The sequence below is a fragment of the Condylura cristata genome, unplaced genomic scaffold (assembly GCF_000260355.1).
Source record: "Condylura cristata isolate star-nosed mole 26May11 unplaced genomic scaffold, ConCri1.0 scaffold00003, whole genome shotgun sequence".
Lineage (NCBI taxonomy): Eukaryota > Metazoa > Chordata > Mammalia > Eulipotyphla > Talpidae > Condylura > Condylura cristata.
The window spans coordinates 5,528,282-5,554,726 of record NW_004567104.1 but is presented as its reverse complement, the minus strand read 5'-3'; the positions used below and the strand labels follow the sequence as shown (position 1 = coordinate 5,554,726).

Genomic DNA, 26,445 nt, shown 5'->3' with positions numbered 1-26,445 from the left:
TAGGAATTTCTCCTTTTCACCAGTCATTTTAGACAATTTGTCATATCAATAGCAATAATGATAAATCAATAACACCTATTCAACACTTAATTTTAGGGTATTGTGCTTAATATCTTACATGCTTTACTTTTTCCGATAATTATAATAATCAGGTAAGTTTTATTTTATAAATATCCCCTTTAACAGATAAGAAAGGCAGTAAGGGGTTATGTAACTAGTCCTATTAGAATGCTACAGGCTTGTTCCTTTGCCTGTGAATTAATTCATTTATACATTAATTAATTAATACATTCATTCATCCATTTATTAATCCCCATAAAAGTGCTACCATTTGTCTCTTGATAACTGTATAATGCTGTATAGACCCTCTATCTCTTGAGTCATTAATTTAGTGGATTCACCTAAAAGTTCACATTAAAATGAACTAGATAAACATTAGAGAAACAAACACTTATATGTGGGTAGGGTCTAGACATGTATGATTTAATAACTGTATTGTGATTCTGGTGAGTATTCCTGGCTGGGCATCACTGCTATACACCTTCAAGGGTGCATCTGTATTCAGAGTACACACTGGACATGATATTCCCTCATATTCTTGGAACTCCACTATGCTGAAGAACAGTAGTATCTCTACTGTGATAGGCATCAGAAATACTTGGTTGTGGCTCTCCCTGGTTGTGCAATGGCTTCAAGCACAGCACTGAGAAGCTGCATGCAGCCACATTAGCACTTCAATCCCAGGCCAGGGAGGTGACCCACATGGCACAGTTGACCTCTCCAGGCTTGCCCACTGCTTCCCTCAGCAGTATACTTCAGTCAATGTATCTTTCTGCTCCCCACTCTGTCTCTGGTGAATCCTCTTATCCCCCTTGCCCCTCTGTCTTGTACTTTAGTTCTATAACCATAAATAAATAAATCTTAAAAAAAGAGAAATACTTGGATGAGTTAGTTAAAAATGTATATAGCTGATCTGTTGTTTCCCACCCCAAACCATTTTGATGGGTATGTACCATTTTTATAACTAGATTAAAGTCCAAGGACCTGATTTTTAATTTAGCATACTGGACAATTGTATGGTCTGGAAAAGTAAAAATAGTATTTAATTTCGGTATCTGTTTTAGGGTTCCTCTTATGCATTCAAGTCAATGGCTATATTTGGTAAAGTATTATTTTTGAAATAATTTCATTTTAAAGACTTATACCTGGGTTGAAATATGGACCTGTTCAAAAATAACTTTGTAATATTAGGTTATTTGCTTACCCTTTTGATGCTATTTCTTCTTCTGGTAAGTGGTCATATTAGATTATCATATAACCTAGAAAGTTAATAGATATAAAACACTGGATTTTATGTATTTTTCAAGTAGAAATGACATCTGAAAGTTTAAGGATGAAATATTTAAGACTATGTATATCTCTCTGGCTTTTTCTACTCTGCCATTGCTATATGAAAACCAAGTGTTTCAGAGGCAAAGCTACACAACAAAAATGCCTCATGTCTCTGACTTTTTTCTGGTTTGATGATTTTCAGGGATTATTGAATACTTAAACTATTTTATTTTTGGACCACTTGATATCCAGTGTACTTCACTAGTGTATATACCCAGACAGATACACAGCTCTCATTTTGCTGACTGGTTACACAAGAAAATATTACTACATACTCCTAAAATTTAGTGTTTTCAAAATAAAATTTTCTCCTCTAAAGCCTATTGAAATGACTGCTGATAGCAGCCAATCTGTTAGCTTTCTAGTTCAGCAAGAACAAGTTATTTCCTATATATATATATTTTTTTCTCATTGTTCTGCTCACTCATTCATTTAAAATTCCACATGCTGTCTACAATCCAAAAGCTCTCTCTTTCTTGAATATTTGGTCACATATATTCTTACTGCTTTTCCAAATACTCAAATTATCTTTTTTTTGTAAGGTACAGAAGTTTCATGAGTAGAAAATGCATTTCATTTTTTTCCTTTCTAGGATCCAGTAATATTTTCTGTTTTGTGGTTATGCATTTCTTTATACAAATGTTAAGATAGTTTTCATACTTCTCTACCATGATGTTTTTTGCACTTAATTTTGACATGCATTGAGAACATTCTGCAGCATTCTGTAGAATGCTCTCTATAGAGTGACTGTAAACTACTCCATTTATTTGAATGTGAAATGCTTTTACATATATATCTTCCACTGATCAATATTTATGTGTTCAATATTCTGCCAGTATAAAGAATGATTTTGAAAACTATTTTGTATATTTTTCTCTCTCTATCAACATTTGTCTATAACTTCTAACTACAATGAAATACTGAAATTCTCAAACACTTTTTGTGAGAGCAACATAAATGATTTACATGTCTATACCACACTGCTTCTCAGCCTTTTGGCTAAGAACAAGTATACATTTCCATCACATTCTGTGCTATAACTGCATGTTTTGGCATATGAAACACTCGCTCTCACTGGAATACTGCCCATCACTTTTTGCCTAGAGAATTCTTATTCACCTGTTCCTTTGCACCTGTTCTTATTGTAGCCAGCAACTAGAATCTAGTATTTAAATGATTCTCGGACATTTTTTGTTTAACTTTTAAAACAAATTTAACAATTTTTTCTGACTTGTATTCTAACAGTCTTCCCACTTATTTTTCCGCTAAGAACTAGATATAAAGGGGTATTCTCTTGTAACTAGGAGATACATAGTAGAAATTTTGCAATTTGATCAGTATAGATATCCCATATTTGTTTATTTAACACTCATATAGAATTTATTTTGCTTTGGTTTTATACTTTGTTTTATGTAATTCATGGTGTAACTGACAAATGCTATTTTTATTTACTTCTGTGACTTCACAGGAGTTGCGTATTTTGTATTGAATTCATCCTTCACTCTATCATATGGCAAGAAGCTTTCAGCGTTTCATATGTATTCATTAATTTATTCATTAATTCAACAAACTTTTAATTAACACCTTCTTGCATCAGGCTCTGTTCTAGATGCTGAGGGAAAAAAAATCCTTATCATTGCATTTTAATAGGAAGAGACAAATAAGCATGTAGACTAAATTTACATGGAGATAATGCATAGGGAGAAAATAATGAAGATAAAGGATTAGAAAGTGGAAGAAGGAGAGACTATAATTTTTAGAATTATCAGGAGTATTTTCATGTACTCTCTGAGTAGGTGACAGCTGAGCAGAGACCAAATGTGGGGAATGACTATGTGACTGTATGAAGAAGGCTCTTTCCAGGCATTGGAAAACAAATGTAAAGCCTTAAAAAGAACATGTTTGATGGGTTTTCCTAAACTGAAAGAATATTTGTGTAGCTGGAGTTAGCTGAGTGAATGTTTGATAATTGAAGAAGGTTGAATAGGCATTGTTAGTTCCTGTAGAACTGGAGTTTTCCTAAAGAATCACTGCTAGGATTTGAGCAGGGGAATGACATAATGAAATTTATATTTTAAACTATTTTTTTTCTGCTATGGGGAGTTTGCAGGAAAAAACAGGAGGTTGAAGAATAGGAGTCTTATATACTAGGCTATTGTCACTATCCTCTGGAGAACTCTGATGAATAATATACTCATATTTTATTATCAGTACTCTGATTTTCCTTCTGAGGAGGACACGTATGATTGCCATTAGAGTATGAAAAAAATCAGATGTGTTATTGTGAAGTTCTAGTAGTGAATTTGATGTAGTATATGCACATATATCTATTCTGAATGATGAACAATACAATAATGACCCAATACAATATTACTCCAATAAGAAATGTGGGGTCCCCAGCTCCTTGTTCTCAGAGATATTGTCTTGGTGCTCAGTGTTCCTGCTGGTAAAGCTAAAATGTCAAGTCGGACAGGGGACTTCTGACTAGGGTTAAAGTCCTGGTGCATGGAACATGCTAAGAACCAGTATCTACTGTAAACAGCAGATAGAGTTTATGGCCAGATTAGCATAACCAGCTAGACTGCTTAAATGGAAAGTTAAGTGAAAACAGGAACTAGAGATAGGATGCTTTGACCAGCAGGAACAATGGAGTTTCTCCTCCCCCCAGATAACAACCCCTTTCACTCTCCTTTTGCTTGCACCAGATTATTATACATCCTCAATAAACATCCCAACCAAGTACATTCATCCATTTGTCCACCTTCTCAGAACCTGATGCGCAATAATGGTGAGACTGACCTTGGGAAGGAGCTGCAGTTCTTGATGTGGAAATCCCTCTATGGTTTCACATCAGGAGGTGTGAGCCCCTCTCCCACTCTCCCTCTCTGGACTTTGAATTGTCTTTCCACCATACTGTACCACTCCCAACTCTGATGCTTCATGAAGTGACAGAGAAATATATAAAATATAGACAGCAATACAATTTTCTTGTCTATGATGTGTTTTAGAGTTCTCAATAATTAATGCTACTTGTACAAAAATTTTAGTAAAGTGTAATTTCATATATTTTTAATTTGTGTAGGTAGAAGTTTCAACACCCAAAAAAGGAGAATATGCAACATCAGGAGATATGCTCTTGTGTGAAGGGACATTCAATGAAGAAACTTCCGCCCAGTCCTTTCAGGAAGCTTTAAATCAGTGGAGAAATGGACATCATGATAACAAGAAACATAATTTACCTGCTGTAAAAACAGGTAACATTATTTCATAAAATTAATTTTGTAAAGTTGACTTTTTTGTCCCCATTCTCTGTGAATATAATTGCAATGTTCAAAAATCATAAACATTTGTAAAGCAGTTTGATATAACTTTTTAAAGGTCTCTCCACTGTATGACCATTTATTTGAAGTTTTATATTTATAGAACCCTGAATTTGAAATTTGTGATATTTGTGTTTGTTTATTGGGTAAATTCAGGTTATCATGTAAATGGAAATTTGAATTATTTCAGTTCTGCATCTCCTAGAAGGAGATATTTCTTATAATTATTATTCCCAATGTTGTACTGTATTACACATATGAATGAAAGCATATGGTGTTTATCTTACTCCTCCTGGGTTACTTGCTTAGCATATTCCACTAAAACTGCACCCATGTTTTTGCAATGCTAAGCAATTTTTTTTCAACAGCTGCATAATATTCCTTATGCATCCTGCATCTCCTCATCCATGTACCTGTTCTTGTGCACGGAGACTCTATAATTTGTCTTGTGTATACAGGGCTTCAGTGAATATAGGCACACATAATCCCTTCAAATTAGTGCTTTGTATTCTTCAGGTAGATTCCTAGGAGCGAGATTCCTAAATTATATGGTAGATCTATTTTGAAAAATTTGATAAACTGTTCTACTGTTTCCCATAGGAGAAACTGGATTAGTCTACATCCAATAGTTTACAAATGAAATTTCCTTAACTTTCCAATGGATACTTGCTAGCAATTTCTGTTTTAAACCTTTTGATTGGGGACATTCTCAAATTTATGAGACAGTATCTCTTTGTGGGTTTTGATTTCTGTTTCCCTGATAATAAGTGATGATGAATAATTTTTCATGTGACTATTGGCCATCTGAATATGTCCTATAAGATTTTATGCCAATTATTTTTTGTCCCATTGGGCTATTTAATTTTCTTATTGTTGAGTTTAGTGAGTTGTTAATATTTGTTAATTTTATTTATTTTTTTCAATGAGCCAGACTTTGGTTTCATTAATATTTGGGATTGTTTCTTCTATTATTTCATTTGTTTTTGCTCTTTTATTTACTTCCTACTGCTGGGTTTTAGATATTTTTTCTTCTTTTTCTGGTTCCTCAAGCTGAGGTGCAAAGTTGTTTATTTGGGCTTTCTCCTGTTTCTTGATGTGGTCCATACTGCTATATATTTTCTTTTTATTACTGTTTTTGTTGTGTCCCATACTTTCTGAAAGGTGGTGTTTTTATTGTCATTTATGTCAAGGTTTGTGTGTGTGCGTGTGCCCTTTGATTTTCTCATTAACCCAGTAGCCTTTAATTAGTGTGTTGTCCATGTGCACATATTAGTCGATTTCCCTCCTTTTTATTGTTGATTTCTAGTTTGATTCCTTTATTGTCCAAGAAGGTAATTGCTATGATATCAGTCTTCTTTAATTTTTTGACATTTCTCTTGTGTCCCAATATGTGGTCAGTGCTTGAGAATTTCCATTGTGTACTTTTAAAAAATGCATTTTGTGTTTATTGGCCGCAGGTTCTTATATACATCTACTAGGTACACTAGTCTAACTCTCTACTTAAAGCTGTTATGTCTCCATTATTTTTTTTTTCCTTGTTTATTTATCCATTATTGAGTGTGGGGGTGTTAAAGTCTTCTACCACAAGTGTGTTTCTTCCAATTTTTTTTTTCCTTCTGAGTTGCTCATAGTTTCCTTATGAATTTGGTACTTCTTTCTTTGTGATTATATGTTGTTGAGTGTATGCTCCTGATCTATTAATTCCCATATTCATAATGTAGTCTCTACTCTTGTCTCTCATTACCATTTTCAAATACAAATTTATTTTGTCTGATATAAGTATGGCTTTACCTGCCTTCTTTCATGTCTTATTATCTTGTAGAATAGTTTTGAAGCCCTTTACTTTGAGTTTTTGATTCCATGAAATTCAGGTATATCTCCTGAAGACCACAGAACATTGTGTTCTATTTCTTAATCCAATCACATATTTAGAAGGATCATTGATATATGAAAGTCTGTTGCCATCATGTTTTTTTTTAGATTTTTTTGCCCATTTTTAAAGTTTTGTGTGTTACATTATTATTTTTTAATATATATGTATATTTTGCATCATTTTTCATTTGTGTATAATGTGTGTTTGAATGCTCTTCTTTAGGTGGATTCCCCATAAAATTACTACCACCATTTCACTCATGAACCATCATAATAGTCCCCTGTGTTCTTCTCTCCACTGTTTTGGTTCCTCAACCTCCTCCTCCCTTGCAGAATGTTTATGAGTTTTAGTTTCCTGGTAATTTATTTTTTTTTTGTATTTTTTTGTTATTGTTTTTTTTTTTCTTACTCCTTTATTTCAATATTACTTGGAGGGAGGGTTTAGATTTGCAAAGTTCTTCCGTTTTTCTTTGTCTGAGATGGCATTTATCTTCCCTCATATCTAAAGGAGAGCCTTTACAGCATGTAATATATTTGCTTGAAAGTTTCTCTCCTTATATTTTAAAATCATCCTCTTCATTAGCTATTTTTCAGAGTTTCTTCTGAGAAGTCCCATGTATACCTAATCTAGTTTCATTTGTAGATTATCTGACTCTTCCCCCTTCCAATTTCAGTATTGTTTCTTTGTCTGGAATTCTTGAGTTTTCATCACTATAAGTCTTGCTGTTGGTCTCATATTACTTACATACACTTATTTGTTTATATTACCATAAAATATTAATTAAAGGGTGCTAGAATTTGAATTTACTATATTTTTTTCACTTAATAATTAATTCTTTTTATATATCAACATATACTATTTTGATTTCTTCAACTATTAGTAATATAAAAATCACTTTTAGTGCAGAGATCATAAAGAAACAATGGACGAGATTTAATTTTTGGTTTGTAGTTTGTTGATTCTTAACCTATTAATTGCATTATTTTCTATTTCTACTAATGAATGAAATCATCATATACAGCTCAAATTCATGTGACAATGATAACAGTATATCTTTATTCTCATTCCAGACCTACATTAATTCTCTTGCTTTATACAATTATGGAAGGGAAAGGACCATGGTTGTCTTGCAATTGCATAGAAAATAGTGCTTGCCCTTTAGATAGATGGCATGATGATATGAAATTTTGGCAAATAGATGTGATTGGTATAGATGATTATAGCAGACTCTTTCTATCTTGGAGGGGCAGTAAGTAATCCTCATGGAAAAAAATAGACATTTTAGATGAAGATTGCCTTGACCTGCCTGCAGTATGTCAGTTAGTAGCCTTATTTACCATGTGGTGATACAAACTCAAACAATGTTCTCTCAGATAAGCACATTTTACAATCAAAGAGGTATATCTATAAAACTCATTGATCTTACCCTGTTTAGCACTATCCAGAAGCAATTGGCTTTATAGTTGAATGGGATGGCCTGTTGAAGCTTCATTATGCATTTAGCTGAGAAACATCTTATGAGGATAAAGTGCCTTTCTTACAAGGTCTGGTATGTTGTATGGGATTCCACTTCTACTTCCATTGAACCGGAATCTGATAACTAATTCACAATTTAGGGCATGTTAGAAAATAATCTATATTCAATATAAATTTTTAATATGGGTCAACTATACTTGAAAGAAGTATTTTTTGAAAGAAGTGTCAAATAATAAGTAACTTGTTATTACATAGAGAAGAGAAGGTAGACTTCATCTGGAAAATATTGCTTTGCTTATTAAATTTTCTGTGTCCATTAATAATGTTTACTCAGGACCCTCTTGGGTGGCCCAGTGGGTTAGGGTTAAACTGCAACACTAGGAAGCTAGCTGCTGCTGTTTCCGCATGAGTTCTATCCCCAGCCAGGGAGGCGACACACATGGCACAGCAGACCTCTCCTGTCTTCCCCGCTGCTCCCCTCAGCAGTGTATTTTAAGCAATCTGCCTGTTCCCCACTCTGTCTCTGGTGAATACTCTCACTGCCCCCTGTACCTCAGGCCTCTACCCCAGTTCTCTATGTATAAATAAATAAATCTTAAAAAAAATACTTTACTCAAACAATGTGGTAACCCAATGGAAAATAAGGCTTCTATGACATTTAATACTTCGGGAATGAATATTTGATTCATTATACCAAGTAATAAAGGTGTTGGCAGACGGTAAGGTGAATGTGGAACAGATAGTGAAAAAGGAATCTATGTTGAACAAATCAACCTAGATTTAAAAACCAAACAAAAAAGATAGACAATAGTAGCAACACAATTTTTTGATGTTGAGAAATATTTTTCTTTATTGTTTTCCTGTTACTTATATGAGATTTGTTATTCATATCTAACATTTAAATTTAGAGACGCTTCAATTGGGAGAATTCCTAACTTGCCAACTAAAATCTCTACTGTGGCTATAGAACTTTGTGTTGTCCTTGTGTTAAGACATGAGTGGCGTGTGTGTGTGTGTGTGTGTGTGAGAGAGAGAGAGAGAGAGAGACTATTTAGATGCAGAAGAAGTAACTCTTTCCAGATCCATTACCTTCCTTTTCTTCCCTACTATGTGTCACAAGGGTAAAATTTTAGAGATTGCAGTATCTAGGGTTTGTCAGTTGAAGACTCTAACAGTACATTTTAGTATGAGACAAAGATATGGAGTTATTTACTCTTATTTACTCCCCATCTGAATTTTTTTTTTAAGATTTATTTATTGTGCATACAGAACTGGGGTACAGGCCAGAGGCCAGAGGTGTAGGAGCAGTGAGAGAATTCACTGGAGACAAAGCAGGGAGCAGAACAAGCAGATTGTCAAAGTACACTGCTGAGGGGAGCAGCACATGGGTCACGAGAGGTCTGCCAAGCCATGTGGATCACCTCTGCGGCAGGTGGGGATCGAAGTCATGCAGAAGTGGCTTTAGCTTCTTAAGGTGCTGTGCTTTAACCCACTGCGCCACCAGGGAGGGCCATGAATTTTTAGCATAGATCTATTTTGGACCTATGAGCAATCTTTAGATAACCTCTCCTCCACAGCCTTTGCTTTCAGTGACTTCTTACAGCATTCTCTTATTTTATTTTGTTTTGTAAGAGCTTTCCACTATTTTTAGTGTCTTTTTTATCCTAATATCACTTGGTCCCTTATGCCTAATAAATTAGTCCCTTCATTCAACCTTCATCATGTTAACCTTGGCATAGCCATTTTCCTGTCAGGATCTTGACTGATACGGATGATCAGGAAAACAAAAACAAAAAACAGTAACCAATATCAAGTTCTGGTCTAGAAAATGGGCTGGAAAATGGAAATATATAATAATCATGGAGGGAGCTTATGTGTTAATGTAACTAAAATTAGATATGGGCATTGTAGCATGACAGGCTAGAGAGAAACTGGGTTTAGTGACTTGGAAAAATAAGTCTGTGAAGAAAAAGAGTGACATAGATATAGGAAGAAAGTGGCTCTTCACACCAATGTTTTAAAGAAAGAAATGAGGTTATCAGTGTTGTTACTCTGGAGAAACCATAAAGAAGAGTACTTCTACTGAATTAACAGGTGGCATTTTCCCCCCATAGAATTATTCATATGACTGTGTGTATGTGTGTATTAATTATATATATATACTCGTAATTTTTTTTATTTTCATAGGATATTAAAGAGATAAAACACATTTATAAATATCTTATGGGAAAAACAAAATATCTATTACCTGTAAGAGATTATCATTAACCTGAACTTTTTAAAAATATTCTTGCACATTATATAAATGGAAAGCTAGTATGGGTATTATTTTGCAATATGTATATTTCACTGAATACTATTATTGATATCATTGTTTATTGTGATTTACCCACGAAAATAAACAGGATTCTATTTCTTTTATTTTCACTGTCTAATAATCATCTGTTAAACGAACATTACCTATTTAAATATTGATGTTTATTTGGGTATTTTCCCATGTTTTTCATTATAAGCAACAATGTTAATATTCTTGCATATGTCTTAAGGTACAAATGTTCACACATTGCTAGGATGGCTATTCCTGTGAATGGAATAAAAAAATCATAAAATGTATATATTTTTATCTATACTAGGTGAAGTTGAGCTATTTATGAAAGTATTTGTATCAGTTTACATTCTCATCTGCAATATATAAAAACTTTGCTTCTCATTATCATGAACATATAAATTGTCACATTGTTGTTATTTTGCTGTTCTGATAAGGAGGAAGTAATATGCTTATTTTTGTACTTAATACAAATATCACAGTTCTTTTCATGTTCTAGCTCATTTAACTTAGAATGTGCTTTGAATTTTCATGTTTTCTAGTAATTTATGCTATTGATTTTTAAATAATTTTATTTTAGTCCATTAAATGCCCTTTAGTGTGGAAAACAGCTAATTATAGTGGCCTAGAAGATTCTATGTACTCTGAACTTTATTATCTCTGTAATCTCCTGTTACTTCCTGCTTGATTTGTCCTGTTTCAACCACAGAACAAGTTTATATTCTGGCATATTTTCACCTTTAGTATTTTGTATTGCCTATTAAGGAAGATGCCCACCATCCTATCCTATGAGCAATGGGGCATCTCAAAAATTTTCTCACAGAAATTGAGAGTGAACCTGATGAATGAAACAAAATCTACATTAAATAGTTTATGTTGCATTTTTCAGAAGCCATATGCCTGATAAATATATGTTGTTTTTTTTCTAAACAGATGATCCTGCTAAATGTACTACATAAATAAAGATAAATAGCTACGAATCATTAATCTTTTTTTTTTGCAATAAAGTTCAGTAACACTCATTATCAAATAAACCCAATCATTTTAACATTTCTATTTTTTTTTTAGACTGTGACATTAATGATGGGAAAAGAATGAATCATAAGCAATCTAGTTGAATCCTTCCTCCTCATTATCCTTCTAGTTGTGAATATTATCTTTCAAGCACAGTAGATTTTCTCTCTGATCTAGAGAGGCAAACAAGAAAAAAGAAAATTTGATTATTTTCTATAACCTACCCTTTAAGGATTATGTGTGTGTTCATTCATTCATTCACTCACTCATTCATCTTTGCAGTGGGATGGGAATCTCATGATGGCAGGGTTTCCTTTACTCCATGACACACTTGTTAATGACCTTAACTGTTATGCCTCCGATTTTAGTGGATTCTAGTGCTGTTTCTTAGAGCTTCACTTTTTTTTTTTCCCTACACTGCTTTACCCTTTTGGAAGAAGAGTGGAGTGACTTGCACTCTTTCACTTTATTTTTATTGCTGGTCTTTGGCTGTTTCCAGAGGCTAATCACAATGTAATATTGGGCATATATTCTACTTTTAGAGTGCATGAAACTTTTTTCTGTATTTCTTACTACTCTCTCTTTTTTTTATTTTCTCCCTCTTTCAACACACCCTCTCCACCTCTGTGGTAATCAGTGAAGAAAATAGGGTCATCTGGAAGGTACAGAGTATAGTAATCCTGGATTTATGCTGCTTTTTTTCCCCCCTAGTAATTAAATCTCCATCATTTTTAAATAATGCTGAATAGTGGTTTTACTTTAGTAGTACAAGTACTACTTTAGTAGTACAAGTACTATCTTAAAAATATAGATGTGAATTATCATGCAGATATAAATTTATGAGGACATTTATCAGTACCATTCCACTTATTTGTTTTCTCTATGATGTTTAAATATTACTGTCAATAGCCTTTATATATGTATTTATAAAATAAACCTATATTTATAGAATATATAATTTGCCGGTGTGTAATCATTTTTATCACTCTAAAGTTGCTTTAAATTTTTTTTGAAAGCTAGAAAATCGTTTCATCGTAAGGGCTTATTGGAGAAATATATGTAGTCATTTAATAATTCATCAATACTTAATACTTTGCATTATTCAAAGCTAGATGAATTGATTATATAGATGAATACCAAACACATTTATCTCAGAAATGTGCAGTTCTGCATGTGAAGAGAAGATACTGTAATTTATATTTTAGGTTTCATTAATTATTCACACTTTATTTACTTTTACAGGCTCACTAGAAGAATGTGAAGTACAAACTAATCTGAAAATTTGGAGAGAGCCACTTCAGATTGAATTTAAAGAAGACAGTCTATCTTATATGGAAAAATTATGGCTTAAAAAGCACCGAAGGTATTTTTAGCATCTGTGAATAATTATTAATGAAGATAAAAGCTATTAATGCCCCTTGTCTGTGTGACATATTTTTGTAGCATTGTTTGGGGGCTTCAATTTACATAAATGATTATAAAGCAACTTAAGTCTCTGTGACATTTCAACTGTTCTAATAAGAATTTTCAATCTATTTATGTATATGATGCATCATTGAGAATTTGTATTGAGAAATGGGTATGTATATGTGAAAAAGATATAAGTATAGGTCATAATTTAAGGATAAGTACGAAAATAATAAATCACAATTACTTTGAAAACATTTGTTTTTTATTATATTACCTTAAACATTTGTTGCTTTGATTTTCAGAATCTAAAGTTGTTAAAACCTTTAATGGTATAGTCTTATTAATATTTTATTTGAATAATATATCATTACATATATGATTTCATAAATCAGATAAACTATTTCATAAATCAGAGAACTACTAAATATTAAAGGACTTTCTGTCACTTATTAAAAATCACTCATATATTTAGTATCATACAAGAATCATATTAGGAGATACATTCATTAACCATCACTAGTTTTCACCATATACCACTGAATCTCTAGAGGATACTATAAAGTGATTACCTTTTAAGGAGATCTGTCAGTGTGATGGGGAAGTTGAGATACTATGTTGCTGAATTTCTAACATGTCAGGTGATATTGGTATGGAGAATGCCCCCCTTTGAACCACATTTTGAGGATTAAAATGTGAGAGAAGCTGAGAGAATGATCATCAAGTCCTTGCTTTATTTTCAGTCATACAAGATCTGCTGAGCTGGCAGACCATCTTTGGAGAATTCTCCAACCATTCCTAATGCACTGTAATTTGTTTCTGCCTGATTTCTAAGCTCCCCTCCCCCCCAAAAAAAATCTGCCCAACAAGTCAATACAGTGAAATTAAATTTTCCCTCCCCATGCCATAATTTCAGAATTTTGTAATTAGTCATCATGTTTCCATCAAAGTTTCTCTTTGATAGGATGATGTATCTTGGTTCACTCCTTTTCAACTAATGTTCATAGGAAAAGTTGTTTTAATTTTGAGATAAGATTTTAAATATAATACAAAACCCTCCATATGTCATTCATTTGAAATACCTTTAGGGTAGCATCTTATATAGTCATAGCGCATTTATCAAATCTAAGAAATTAACAGTGGCAGCTCTTCCTGATAGCGAACTGGCTAATATGCAGCACTACGAAGCTAGCTGCAGCCACTGAAGCACAAGTTCGATGCCCAGCCAGGACACTGACCCACATGACTCGGTAGACCTCTCCTGTCTTGTCCAGTGCTCCCCTCAGCAGTGTGCTTCCTTCTGCTCCTCCCCACTCTGTCTCTGCTGAATCCTATCACTGCCCCTGCATCTCTGGCCTGTACTCCAGCTCTTTATGCATATATTTTTTTAAAGAAATTAACAGTGATACAGCTTTTTGACTTTATTTAGATTTCACCAACTTGTTCACTAAGATTTCTTTTCTGCTCTACGATCCTACCCAAGATCTCACATTTCATTATTTTTTGGGGGGAAGAAGGGGAGTGAGGTTAGGGTATACTTCCTTATCCATTACAATTATTCAGTTTATCCTTGTCTTTTATCACCTTGAGCTTTTTTGAGAATATTTGCCAGGCATTTAATATAATGTACTCCGCTTGAATCTATGGATGTTTTTCCATAATAATTGAGAATTATATGTTTTGTGGAAGAATATCATAGAAAGGGTGTGTCCTTTTCATAGTCTTATATCTCAGAGACATGTCAGTATACCTCATTACCAGAATAGTAACTTTTTTCAATTAATTAATTTGCTATTAACTAATATTTAACCGAGTTAATACTAGGGCATTACCCTACTGTATCACCACCATAGTGCACCCACTACCAACTAACTTATCTTTCACCACTGTAGACCATTGTTTTTCACCCTTCTCCTACCACTTGTTGCTTCTGTAGGGTTAGTTCTGTAGGATTAGTTTTAAAACTTGTCTTTATCTGATTACTTAATTTATTTTCCACATATTAGTCATACTATCTGCTATTTAGCTTTCTTTGTGACTTATCAGACATTCTCCACAGATATGAGATGGTATGTCTAATGTATTCTTTGGAGAATTACCTGCTTAGTTCTTTTGCCCAATTTTATGATTCAGATACTTGTTTTTTTCTTTTTCTTTTTTTTTAGTTTGATTTCTTTACATACCTTTGATATCAGTAGTTTGTCAGATATATGGTGTGTAGATATTGTCCCCCATTCAGTGAGGTATATTTTCATTTTAGCTATAGTTTCTTTCACAGTACAGAATAATTTTTTTTTTTTTGAGGTAGTCCCAGCTATTTGTCTCTTTCATTCTCCTTGCTTTAGGGAATGAATCCAAAAGCCATCACTGAAGCTTATGCCATGCACTGTTTTTCTTACATTTTCTTTTATGTATTGTATGGTTTCAGGTTTTTCATACAAATGTTTGATCCATTTAGTGTTGATGTTGGCATACAATGTGAGATTGTGGGCTGATTTCTGTCTTTTGCATGCAGCTGTCAGATTTCCAAACACAATTTATTGAAGTGACTGTCCTTGTTCTAGTGTATGCTATGGCTCTTTGTCACAGATTAATACTCACATATGTGGGTTTATATCTGGACTCTGAATTCCATATCACCGTTCTGTATGTGTATATATATATTTCCAGTATGAGGCTGTTTTATTTATTGTGGCTTTTGATACAGCCATACTCTTTTTTTTCTGTCATGATTGCTTTAGCTAATTTGTTGTCTTTTGTGATTCTATTGAAACTCAATAATAACTCTATTTCTTTGAAATATGCCACTGCTATTTTTATTGGAATTGCTTTTAATCAGTATATTGCTTTGAATAGAATGGCTATCTTGGAAATATTGGTTGTTCTATCCATGAGCAGGGGATATTGTTTTCCATTCCTTGTGTTTTGTTTTACTTTCCACAAAAATTATTTTATTTTTGATATGGCAATTTTACCTATGTTAAATATACTCTGAGTTACTTTTTTTTTTTTTTTTTTTTGGTGTAATTATACATGTGATCACTTTCAAATTTCTTCTATTTATTTTTTTTTATGTGGGAAAGAAACTGGTTTTTATGTATTTATTTTATAACCTGTCATTTGTCATTTTGCTAAACTAATTGTTTCAATTAGTTTTTTTTGTGTACTCTTGAGGTTGATCTATCTATGAAACCATGCCATCTGTTAATAATGATAACTTTATTTCTTATAACACAATTTAGCTCTTTTTATATCTTTCTCTCACCTAATTGCTCTCACTAAGACTTCCAGTACTATATTGAAAAACAGTGGTGAGAGTGGGTATCCTTATCTGTTTATATATTTTAATGGGAAGACTTTCATTTTTCACCATTAAGAATTATGTTAGTTGTGGGTTTGTAATAAATAACTTTTATCATGTTAAGATATGTCCCTTTTATCCTGAAATTTTCAAGGGCCTTCATCATAAGTGGTTGTTAAATTTTATCAAATCCAAATGTGTATTTATTGATATGATTGCATGATTTTTATTTTTCTTTTTTGTAGATAAATTGAATTACATTAATTGATTTTGAGATATTAAGCCATCCTTGTGTCTCTAGAATAAGTCTCATTTGGTCCTGGTGTATATAATTCATTGAATGTATTGTTGGATTCAGTTTGCTAAGATTTTATTGAGCATTTTTATATTTGTGTTGATAAGGATGATTGGTCTGTAGTTTTCTTTTTGTGTGTGTGTGCGGTGTCTTTGATTTTGATATTAGTGTAATTTTGACTTCATAAAATGTATTTCGTATTAGTCCTTTTTAAAATTTTGGCAGAATTTGTGCAAATTAGGCATTTGTCCTCTGATGACTTGGTTACTTGTGAAACCATCTCGTCCTGGATGCTTGTACTTGTGAAAGTTTTGAATACTATTTCAATCTTGCTTGTTATTGGTGTGTTCAGGGTTTGTATTTCTTAACCTATTCAGTCTCAGTTGACTGTATAATTCTAAGAATTTGTCTGTCTCTTCTACGCTATTGAATTTGTCATTGTAGAAATGTTCATAGTAGTGCTTAATTATCCTATGAATTTCTTCAGCATCTGTTATGATTTCTCATCTTTTGTTTTTGATTATATTTATTTCACACGTTGCCCATGTTTCCTTGGTGAGTCTTGCTAGAAGTCTCCATACCCCCCCTTTTATTTTCTTCAAAGAACCAGCTTGGATCTCATTCACCTTTGGGCTATCTATTTAATTAACTATTTTGTTTACTTCTGATTTGATTTTTATTATATCTGTTTTCTACTGGTAGGTGGGTTTGTTTGCTTTTGTTTTTCTAATTCCTCTAGTCTTGAGAGAGTTGTTTATTTGAGCTCTTATGTGGTTCTTGATGTGATTGCTTTATGTATCTCTTTTGGTGCTTGTTTTGCTACACCCTATAAATTGTGAATTTTTTTTTGTGCTCATTTTCATTTGTCTTGAGATATATTTTGATTTCCTTATTAATTCAGTGTTATTTCAGTATTACTATTCAGAGTCCATATATTAGTTGGTCTCCTCCCTGCTTCCTTTTGATAGTTGATTATTAGTTTGATGCCTTTATGGTCTCGGATATTGGGTATGATTTCAATCTTTGTGAAAACATTGATATTTTTTTTTTTGTGCACCAGAATGTGTTTCAACTTGGAGAATATCCCATTTGTCATTTGTGCTTGAGAAAAATGTGTATTCTGCTTTTTCGTGTGCCATATCCTGTGTATGTATGAGATCAAGAAGTCTACTTCTTTACTTAAAGCTATCATATCCCTATTTTTTTGCCTAGTTGATCTGTCCATTTGTGAGAGTGGGGGATTGAAATTTCCTAACAAAAATTTGTTTTTTCCAGTGTTTGCTTTCAGAGTTGATAGTAGTTGTCTAATATATTTTGTTGTACCTTTATTTGGTGCACAAACATTGATGAGTTTTTATGTTTTCTTGATGTATTATTCCATACATCATTACATAATGCTCCCTTTTGTATCTTACCTATTTTAACTGGAATGTATTTTTTGTTTTTTTAGTTTAAGGAACTTTATTTTTTTTTCTTTAAAAAAATTATATACTAGTTTATTTATTTTTTATCATTTTGTGGCTTTTATCATCTCAGTGTAATCCCCATGAGCTTCCCATCACCATATCACCCTTGTACCATAACCATAGTCCAGTGCACTTTCCTCCCCCCACCGTTTGATCCCACTCAATATTCTACCCCTGTAAAATGTCTCTAATGTATAATATAGTTTTTCATTATTATTATTACTTTCTCCCCTGATCCTTTAAATTCCTGTTATAATATCTTTCCTTTTCTTTCTGACTTATTTCACTAAGCATGATCTTTTCCAGCTCCATCCATGTTGCTGCAAAAGGCATGTTTTTGTTTTTTTTTTTTTGGTTGCTGAGTAATATTCCGTTGTATATATGTACCAAATCTTTTTAATTCAGTCATCTACTTTGGGGCATTTGGGTTGTTTCCATGTCTTTCCAATAAATAAAGCAGCAATAAACATGGGGTGCAGGTGTCTTTTTGAATTAGTGTTTTTGTGTCTTTTGTGTAGATACCTAGGAGTGGGATTGCTGGGTCATATGGAAGTTCCATTTTTTAGTAGTTTGAGAAACTCATGGAGGATTTTTTACAAACACTTACTTTGAGTCTACATTTCTCTTTGAAGTTTATGTGTGTTTAGTGGGGAAAGCAAAAATTTGGGTTCTGTTTCCAGTCTTTTATATTGAATGTTATTATTGATAGTGATTATTCATGCTGCACTCTATTCTTTATTTTCATGAGTCAATAGATTTCCTTGTTTATTTTGGGTTATATTCTGCTTTACTGTCTCAATGTGAAAGTTCCTTTCAATAATTCTGGGACAGATAGTATAGTGTTTGCAAACTTCTTGGGGTTTTTTAATGCCTGAAAAGGCCTTTATTACTCCCTCAGATGTGAAGAATTATCTTGTGTGCTAGAATATTCTCAACTATCAGTTTGTTTTTTTTCTCTTTTAGTATTTGAAAGATGCCATTCTATTTATTTCTCACTCAGAGTGTTTCTTTAGAAGAATCTGATTTAGTATGATCATGATACCTTTGTACATTATCATTTTGCTACTTTCTTTGCTACTTTCAGTTTTCATTCTTTGTCCTGAATTTTAATTTATTTTTTTTATTCATTTTGATTTTATTTTGTATAGGTATGCCAGATTCACTTAGTGTCCCATATTTGTGTATTGATTTCCTTCACTAACTACAGGACAATATTCTTCATTATTTCTTAATCATTTATTGTTCATTTCTCTTTTTCTTCCCCCTTTTCTAGTCCCATTATTCTTATGTTGTTTTTTTCTTACAGAGTTGGATAGTTCTCAGTTTTTATCTTGTTTCTCTTTTCTCTACCCTGGTTCTTTGCACATTTGCATCTTTAATTACACTGACTCATTGTTCTACTTGATTTATTCTACCTCCTTGAATTTCTCCTGAGTTTTCTACCTGTATTATTTTGAAATTCTGAAATTCTACTTTTATTTTATTTAGAACTTCATTTTCTGTCTTTATTTCACTGATTTTAATTCTAAGGAAATTCTTATCTGTTTTCAATATTTTCTACCAGCTTTGACTTTTTTTTTTGTTATTGTAATTCTAAACTCTATATCTAATGGAACATAGATTCTTTGTCTATGACTTGCAATTATAAATATTTTTTTCTTTGTGCTGTATTATTCTCTTAGGAATTTATGTTGCCATATGTTTGATTTTTTGAGTTTTTCCCATCATTAGCTTTCTGAACCAGTTGTTGTGGGTGGGATTGCCTCTCGGCTTGACCCCTTCCACCTCACTGATGATAGTCCTCACCTGTCTGCACAGACCAGTGGCAGGTTCTCACAGGAGGTTGTGTGGTCTCTTACACTCTGGCACACTCCCTAACACAGTTCCAGTGTTTCACTGGTCTGCGCAGTTGCTTGTAGGGTTCTTGTGGGAAGTCCATAGTCTTGCAGAGGCCTATGGAAGGTCCTGGGCTTCTATGTCTGGGTTGCACTGACATAGGTCTAGAGCTTCAATTACCTGCATGGGCAATAGTGGAGTCCCATGAAAGTATTGGTACATTTGCTGGTCTGAGAGGGAGTAAGTAGGATCCCACAGAAGTTCTCTGGCTGTCCTGGGTCCCTCCTCAAATTTGGCAGGCTAGTCAATTTGGATCTTCACATGGTTAATGTGTTTACTAACTTTCTGCATTTTTAAATAAATCTTTTCATAATTAAAACCTTGGTTTGGCCCTCCCTGGTGGTACAAAGTGTTAGGACTGCACTGCAACCTAACTGCAGCTGTTGTGGTGTGAGTTTGATTCTAGGCCCTGGAGGTGATCCACATGGCACAGCAGACTTCTCCTGTCACATTGACTGTTCTCCTCAGCAGTGTACTTCACCCATCTGCCTGTTCTGCTTCCCACTCTGCCACTGATAAAGCCTCTTACCACCCCTTTACCTTTGGCCTGTACCCCAGTTCTGTATGCATAAATAAATAAATCTTTGAAAATAAAGTCTTGATTTGTTCAGGCTGCTTTAACAATATGCAGGACCATGGCCCTCCCTGGTGGCGCAGCGGGTTAAAGCACAGCACCAAGAAACTAAAGCCACTTCCTCATGAGTTCGATTCCCGCTTGCCCTGAAAGTGACCACATGGCGTGGCAGACCTCTCCTGACCCACCCGCTGCTCCCCTCAGCAGTGTACTTCATCGATCTGCCTGTTCTCCTCCCCATTCTGTCTCTGGTGAAGCCTCTCACTGTCCCTGAGCCTCTGGCCTGTATCTCAGTTCTGTATGCACAGATAAATAAATCTTAAAAAAAAAAATATGCAGGACCGGGTATATTAAAAGCCACACATATTTGTTTCTAAAAATTCTGAAGACTAGAAAGTTTCAGACACCTTGTTTCCTGATTCATATGTGTTGTCTTTTCTCTATGTTCTCATATGGCTCTCTAGACTCCCTTTTTTTTATAGTGGCAGAAAGCCCATCATGTTGACTGTGCCTCATTTCACTCTCCATTTCCAAATATGATCATGTTGGATATTAGGATTTCAAAGTGTGAATTTGAATTTCTAATTGTTTACCCTTTGTATTTCACCCCCCTCTTTCCCAGCCAACAGAAAATATGACATATTCAAGAAATTTTATTCATGGGCAAATGAAATCCTGAACTATGCTAAATACTGACTGTGCCAAATTTCCTTAGCAGAAAACACAGTTAGTGAATATATTACCAAAATTTTATTTACACATTTTTTTTTAACAGCAGTTATATTGAGTTAATGTGTTAGTGAAATAAGCCAGAAATAAAAAAGAAAAATACTGGATGATTTCACTCATAGCAGAGCATAAGGGGTCAGGGAGAAGAAAAACAAAAGTGGGGGAGACAAATATAATAGAGTAAAAATGAAGACAATGAAACAACTATGAACCAGAGAGATTTTATGGGGGTGGAAAGGGAAATGGGATCAGAACTGGGGTAGGAAGAATGCACTGGACTATGGTGATGGGTGAATTGGTGGCACAAAGTCCATGGAGATTACAACTGAGATGAAAAACTGCACAAAAATTAAGGATGATGTAAAATATATATATATATATATATATATATATATATATATATATATATAAACAACAAAAACTAGCAAATACTGAAGGAGGAAAAAAATGTTAACCTGCATCACAGGTCCATTTCCATCCTTACATATTTGCCTTTACCTTAAAGTCACTAAATGAAATCATACAGTATGTACCTTTTGTATTTCTTAATTTAGAGAAATGCATTTAAATTCACCTATATTCTTGAATGAATGAAGAACAGTTCCTTTTTACTGTGAGAGTATTTCATTATCATGATTTATGATACACAGTTATCTTTTGAGATATATCCAGCTGATTTCCAATTAGGGGCAGTTGTGGCTAAATATTTTAAATTTATTTTTATATAGCCTTTATTTGGGTATGTTTTTAATTCCTTGGGTAAATACTTGGAAGTAAAGTGGTTAAATTGGATAACATACATGTATTTATCTTATGAGAAACTGCCAACTTTATTTTCTCAAATGTCTGTACTAGCTGACATTCCTTCTAGCAGTGTATGAGTGTTCCTTGTGCTTTGTGTCACTGGCAGTGTCTGGTATTTTTCAGGTTTTTTCCTTTAGGTGGTTATTATAGTAGGTGTGTGATTGTATTTCATTATGGTTTACGTGGCAAATTGTTAGTTCATTTATGTATTGTTCTGATTATTTCTGTGTAACTACTATCTACACTATATCTCTTATAAAGTACATTTTTTAAAAAATATTTATTTATTTATTCATACAGACCTGGGGTACAGGCCAGCGATGTGGAGGGTGAGAGGATTCACCAGGGACAGAATGGGGAGCAGAACAGGCAGATCGACGAAGTACACTGCTGAGGGGAGCAGTGGGTGGGTCAGGAGAGGTCTGCTGCGCCATGTGGTCACCTCTGGGGAAGGCAGGGATGAACTCATGCTGCAGTGGCTTAAGCTTCTCAGTGCTGTGCTTTAACCCGCTGCACCACCAGGGAGGGCCCTAAAGTACAATTTTAACATTCTTTCGAGTATGAAAGTTAGTAGTATGTACCTGTTGATAACCTCTTTTTAGTTTAGGAATATGTACTCAAAAAGCAATTCCAAGATTACTTACCTTTTTTTAGTGGCCACTATTATTATTTTTAATATTGAATTTTCTGTTTTATTAAAGAAGCATTATTTTGTAATCAAATGTCCACTCTTTACTTGCACACACTCAAGTAGCTTTATTCATGGACACATAAAAGTCTTGAACTATGCTAAGTACTGAATGTGCCAAATTCCTTAACAGGGATAAGCAGTTAATGAAGATATTCTCAGAATCTTAGTTACAGTTATATATTTTTGTTTTTATTTTATTTTTAAAAGATTTTTACTTATAAGAATTTGGGTACAGGCCAGAGGTGTGGGGGTGGGGTTGAGAAGATTCACCATAGACAGAGTAGGGAGCAGAACAGTCAGATTAACTGAAATGCACTGACTTCTTTGTGCTATTCGTCAACACTTTACAACATCAAGGAGGCCCCTATGGTAATTTTTTTAAACAGTAATTATTATTTGAGCTAATGCTTTATTTTCATAAAAAAATGTATATTAATTTAGGGCAATCCTCTTGCATTTCATCAGTTTGTGATATATTTCTCATGTTATGCTTCAAAGTTTCCTAACTGATAAGTATAATCATAGTTAAGATTTCATTGTTGATTATAATTGCCATTCATTATTATAGTGTTATAAGTATGTCTACTGCATTTTATTCTCATACTTATTTTCTGATTTGCATAGCAATTCTTTTTGTATTTTTACCTGTAACGGATATGTAAGTATTGATAGATGGTAATAGCATTTGTCACAGTGGCTCTTTTAAATGTTAGGGAAACTTTATATAGGACTGTAAGATTTGGATTTAGAATATTAAAGGTGAGTGTTAGTAATTAGCTGTGATTCTAACATCAGTTTTCCTACATTTTCTGTTACATGTAACTCTTAATTCTAGCAGAAGCACCATGGGTCAAGTTTCTAGAATACTGGTTTCAGCACCAAACATAGGGAGGCTAAAAGTTGGTGATCTTAAGGGTGGATACGAGATTCTTCATTTTAGACCATTTCTTCCTATTGACTCTGATGTAAACAACCTAGCATTGATTCATATGATTGATTTTGACTATTCATCATGAGGTTTCCCAAGTGAATTGATAATACTCAATAACCTATTCTATAAATTATTATCATAATCTGTTCTTAAAAAATCTAAAAAATAATTTCATCCTTAATTTATGCATCATAATCTTTTAACACTGCTTTGATGCATGTGCCTAATATTAAAAAAAAAAAAGTGTTTTTTGACTAAGTACGGTTTTTATTCTTGGGAAAATCACTTTTCTTTTGTCCACAATTTCTCATCTCTGTTGTGTTTCTTTCAGAAGCAGCCTATGGGACCCCTTTACCTCCACTACTCCATTATCTAGATATGAAATTGATTCTGAGCTTTAGTCATAAAATTAGGGTTTTCACTTCATGAAGAAATAATTTGTTTTTTTCAAAAATTATTTCTAATCTATATAGTGCATATATTAAAATGTAGGTTATCAGAAACTGTGAAATTTTTGTGCCTTTGAAAACCAATAGAGAGGCAATGGAACTGATGGTCAAGAATACAGAGTTGGGGAAGCAAAATGATTAGCAAAATATTCTTAATTTATTACCTGAAATTTGGTTCAGTTCTTTGTGTCTTAATTTCTTCTCCTATAAAATTAAGATTATATTAAATTTTATTTAATATACTTATTAAAATGTAACGTACTCAAATTGGTTAGAAAGGAGCCTGGTACAATTTAAGCTTTGTGTCCATGTTATCTATTATTATTAAGACTGCTCTGATTTTAGATGAAAATCCTATGAACTTAAGTAGTCTATAGGGCTATCTGGCTACTTATGTTCTTAGTTAAAAATTAAATTACAACCTATCAAATAATCTAGAAATATATTCTGTAACTAAGTGAACATTCCTAAAATCAGAGAATCTCTGGGCTTTATTTCCTTTTATCTGAGATATGTCACATTAAATCCCATTGTTTTTGAGTGATAGATGTCACAGCTAGAATATCTCACATTCTTATTATGGGAACCTAGATTCTAACCCTGCTTCCTTGGTGAACATTTAGAAAAATTTCTGCAGTTTGCCATAGAATAGTAAGCTCATACAGCTAAGACTGTGAGATATAATGCCTGTTCTTAAGTGAGCTTCCTAAATAATATGGCCTATTTCATATTCTCCATGCAGCTTGTGTGAGAATCACATGACTTTGATTTTTATTTTAAACAAAAAGCAGTAGTATGTATAATTGAAGAGCCTTGTGTGGTATTAATTTGATTTGGAATATTATTTTAGTATGTTAAGATTCCGTTATTTTGTTTGGTTTTGTTTTTGTCAATTAAAGGCAAAGCTATGATTTTATCATTAGTTTTGTAGGCTCACATATTTGTGAAATAAATCAAGATCTAGTTTGGGAAATGTTATGATAAAGCATTTTAACATTTTAATTATTATTTATTTATATATTTTTTGCATTTTAGAACTACACCAGAACAACTTCGAAACATGCTACCAGATTCCTTCTTAACTCCATGTAAAACCCTTAGTGAGACACAGTGTTCTCAGAATGAAAATGATGAGGATAATGATGGTTAGTTCAGTTTTCTTTTTTTTTTTTAAGATTTACTTATTCAGATAGCTCTTGAAATGTTTCTTCATTCCGTTTCCTTTTTATTTCTCTTTCTTTTTCTGTTTTACTTCTCTTTATTTCTTTGTCTTTGAGCATGCTGATTTGTTCTTCTATTTCATCTATTCTCTTTTCATTACTTTTCCCAGCACTTTTTATCTCCTCTAGTGGCCTTTTCATCGCCTGCATTTCTTCTATTTCCTTTTTTAATGTCTCTCATTTTCTTTCTTCAATTCATTGATTGCTTGTCTTATATCTTTTTTTTTTTCTTTTTCATTTCTTTCATTCATTTCCTTGTTTGCATTCTTCAACTCCTTCATGGCATGCCTCATATCATTTTTTTTTTCCTTTTCATCATCTTCTTCTTTATTTTTTCTTTTTTAATCATGATGATTCTGAATTCTCTATCTGGTGGGCTGAGCAGCTCTTCTATTTCTTTGGTGGTTTCTGATCTTTTTGTGGTGAATTTTTCCCCTGTGAACTTGCTTGGGTATTTGCTTGTCTTCTTTTCCCTGACATGTATTTTCTAATACTTTCTATTTGTTGAGACACATTGTTGCTATTATTGACCAGCATTTTTTCTGGATGTTCTTTCTGTGATAGCTGAGGGACTTCCAGATACCTCAGTGGTGGAGGATACTCTGAGATGTGCTTTGTTTCAATATCTCCTATTTTTCCAGCCCCCATTATGTGGAATTGTGTCTGTTGTCTCAGCCTGTAATAGTTAGGGGTCTCTTGTGGCATTTAGCTTCTTGCAGTAACATGTTGAGTCCTTCTCTCTGGAAGGTGCCTGTTGATCTTTGTAGCCTTTGGGTGTCCCAGGTTCCATTAATGCTTGGATGTGCCGTGGTGGGTGGTGGGTGTTAGCAGTGTTGTAGGTCTGCCTGGAGCTGGGCCTGTGCTTGAGTTGATCACTGGTTTTATTTACTTTCTGAGCACTGTGAACTTTTCTGGCTCACAAGTCTTCAGGCCTCTGCTGTTGGGGTGGGAAATACAGGGGTGCAGGGAGTGCCAGAAAGTCTGTAATCCTCCCAGCTAAGCAGGCTGCCGGTTCTCCCTCTGAGCTCCCAGGGCTTTTTGTGCCCACTCCAAACAGTCTCTCCCTGAGTAGTCTTTCCCCACCACTTGGTATCCTCTCACAGAGCAGAGTTGTCTCTCTTTAATTCCACGGCTTTACTGAAATTTTTGTAGGTAGATGTAGCCAGGTAGACCTGTATTAAGTCTCCCTGTCTGAGGCACTTCCTAAGGCCTTTATGTTGGATGTACCCATGGAGAGTGGTTTTTGGGGGCAGATTGTTACAATTCTTGCATTTTCCCAGA

General features: G+C 33.6%; 1 protein-coding gene across 1 annotated transcript in view; it reads left to right on the top strand.

Annotated features, from left to right (window-relative positions):
- Positions 1-26,445, top strand: part of ZBBX (zinc finger, B-box domain containing) — a 127,978-nt gene that overhangs the window by 52,106 nt on the left and 49,427 nt on the right. Inside the window, exons 7-9 of the mRNA XM_004675381.1 lie at positions 4,475-4,646; positions 12,644-12,764; positions 24,980-25,089. Of these exons, the coding sequence (XP_004675438.1) occupies positions 4,475-4,646; positions 12,644-12,764; positions 24,980-25,089 (403 nt within the window). The remainder of the gene's footprint in view (positions 1-4,474; positions 4,647-12,643; positions 12,765-24,979; positions 25,090-26,445) is intronic.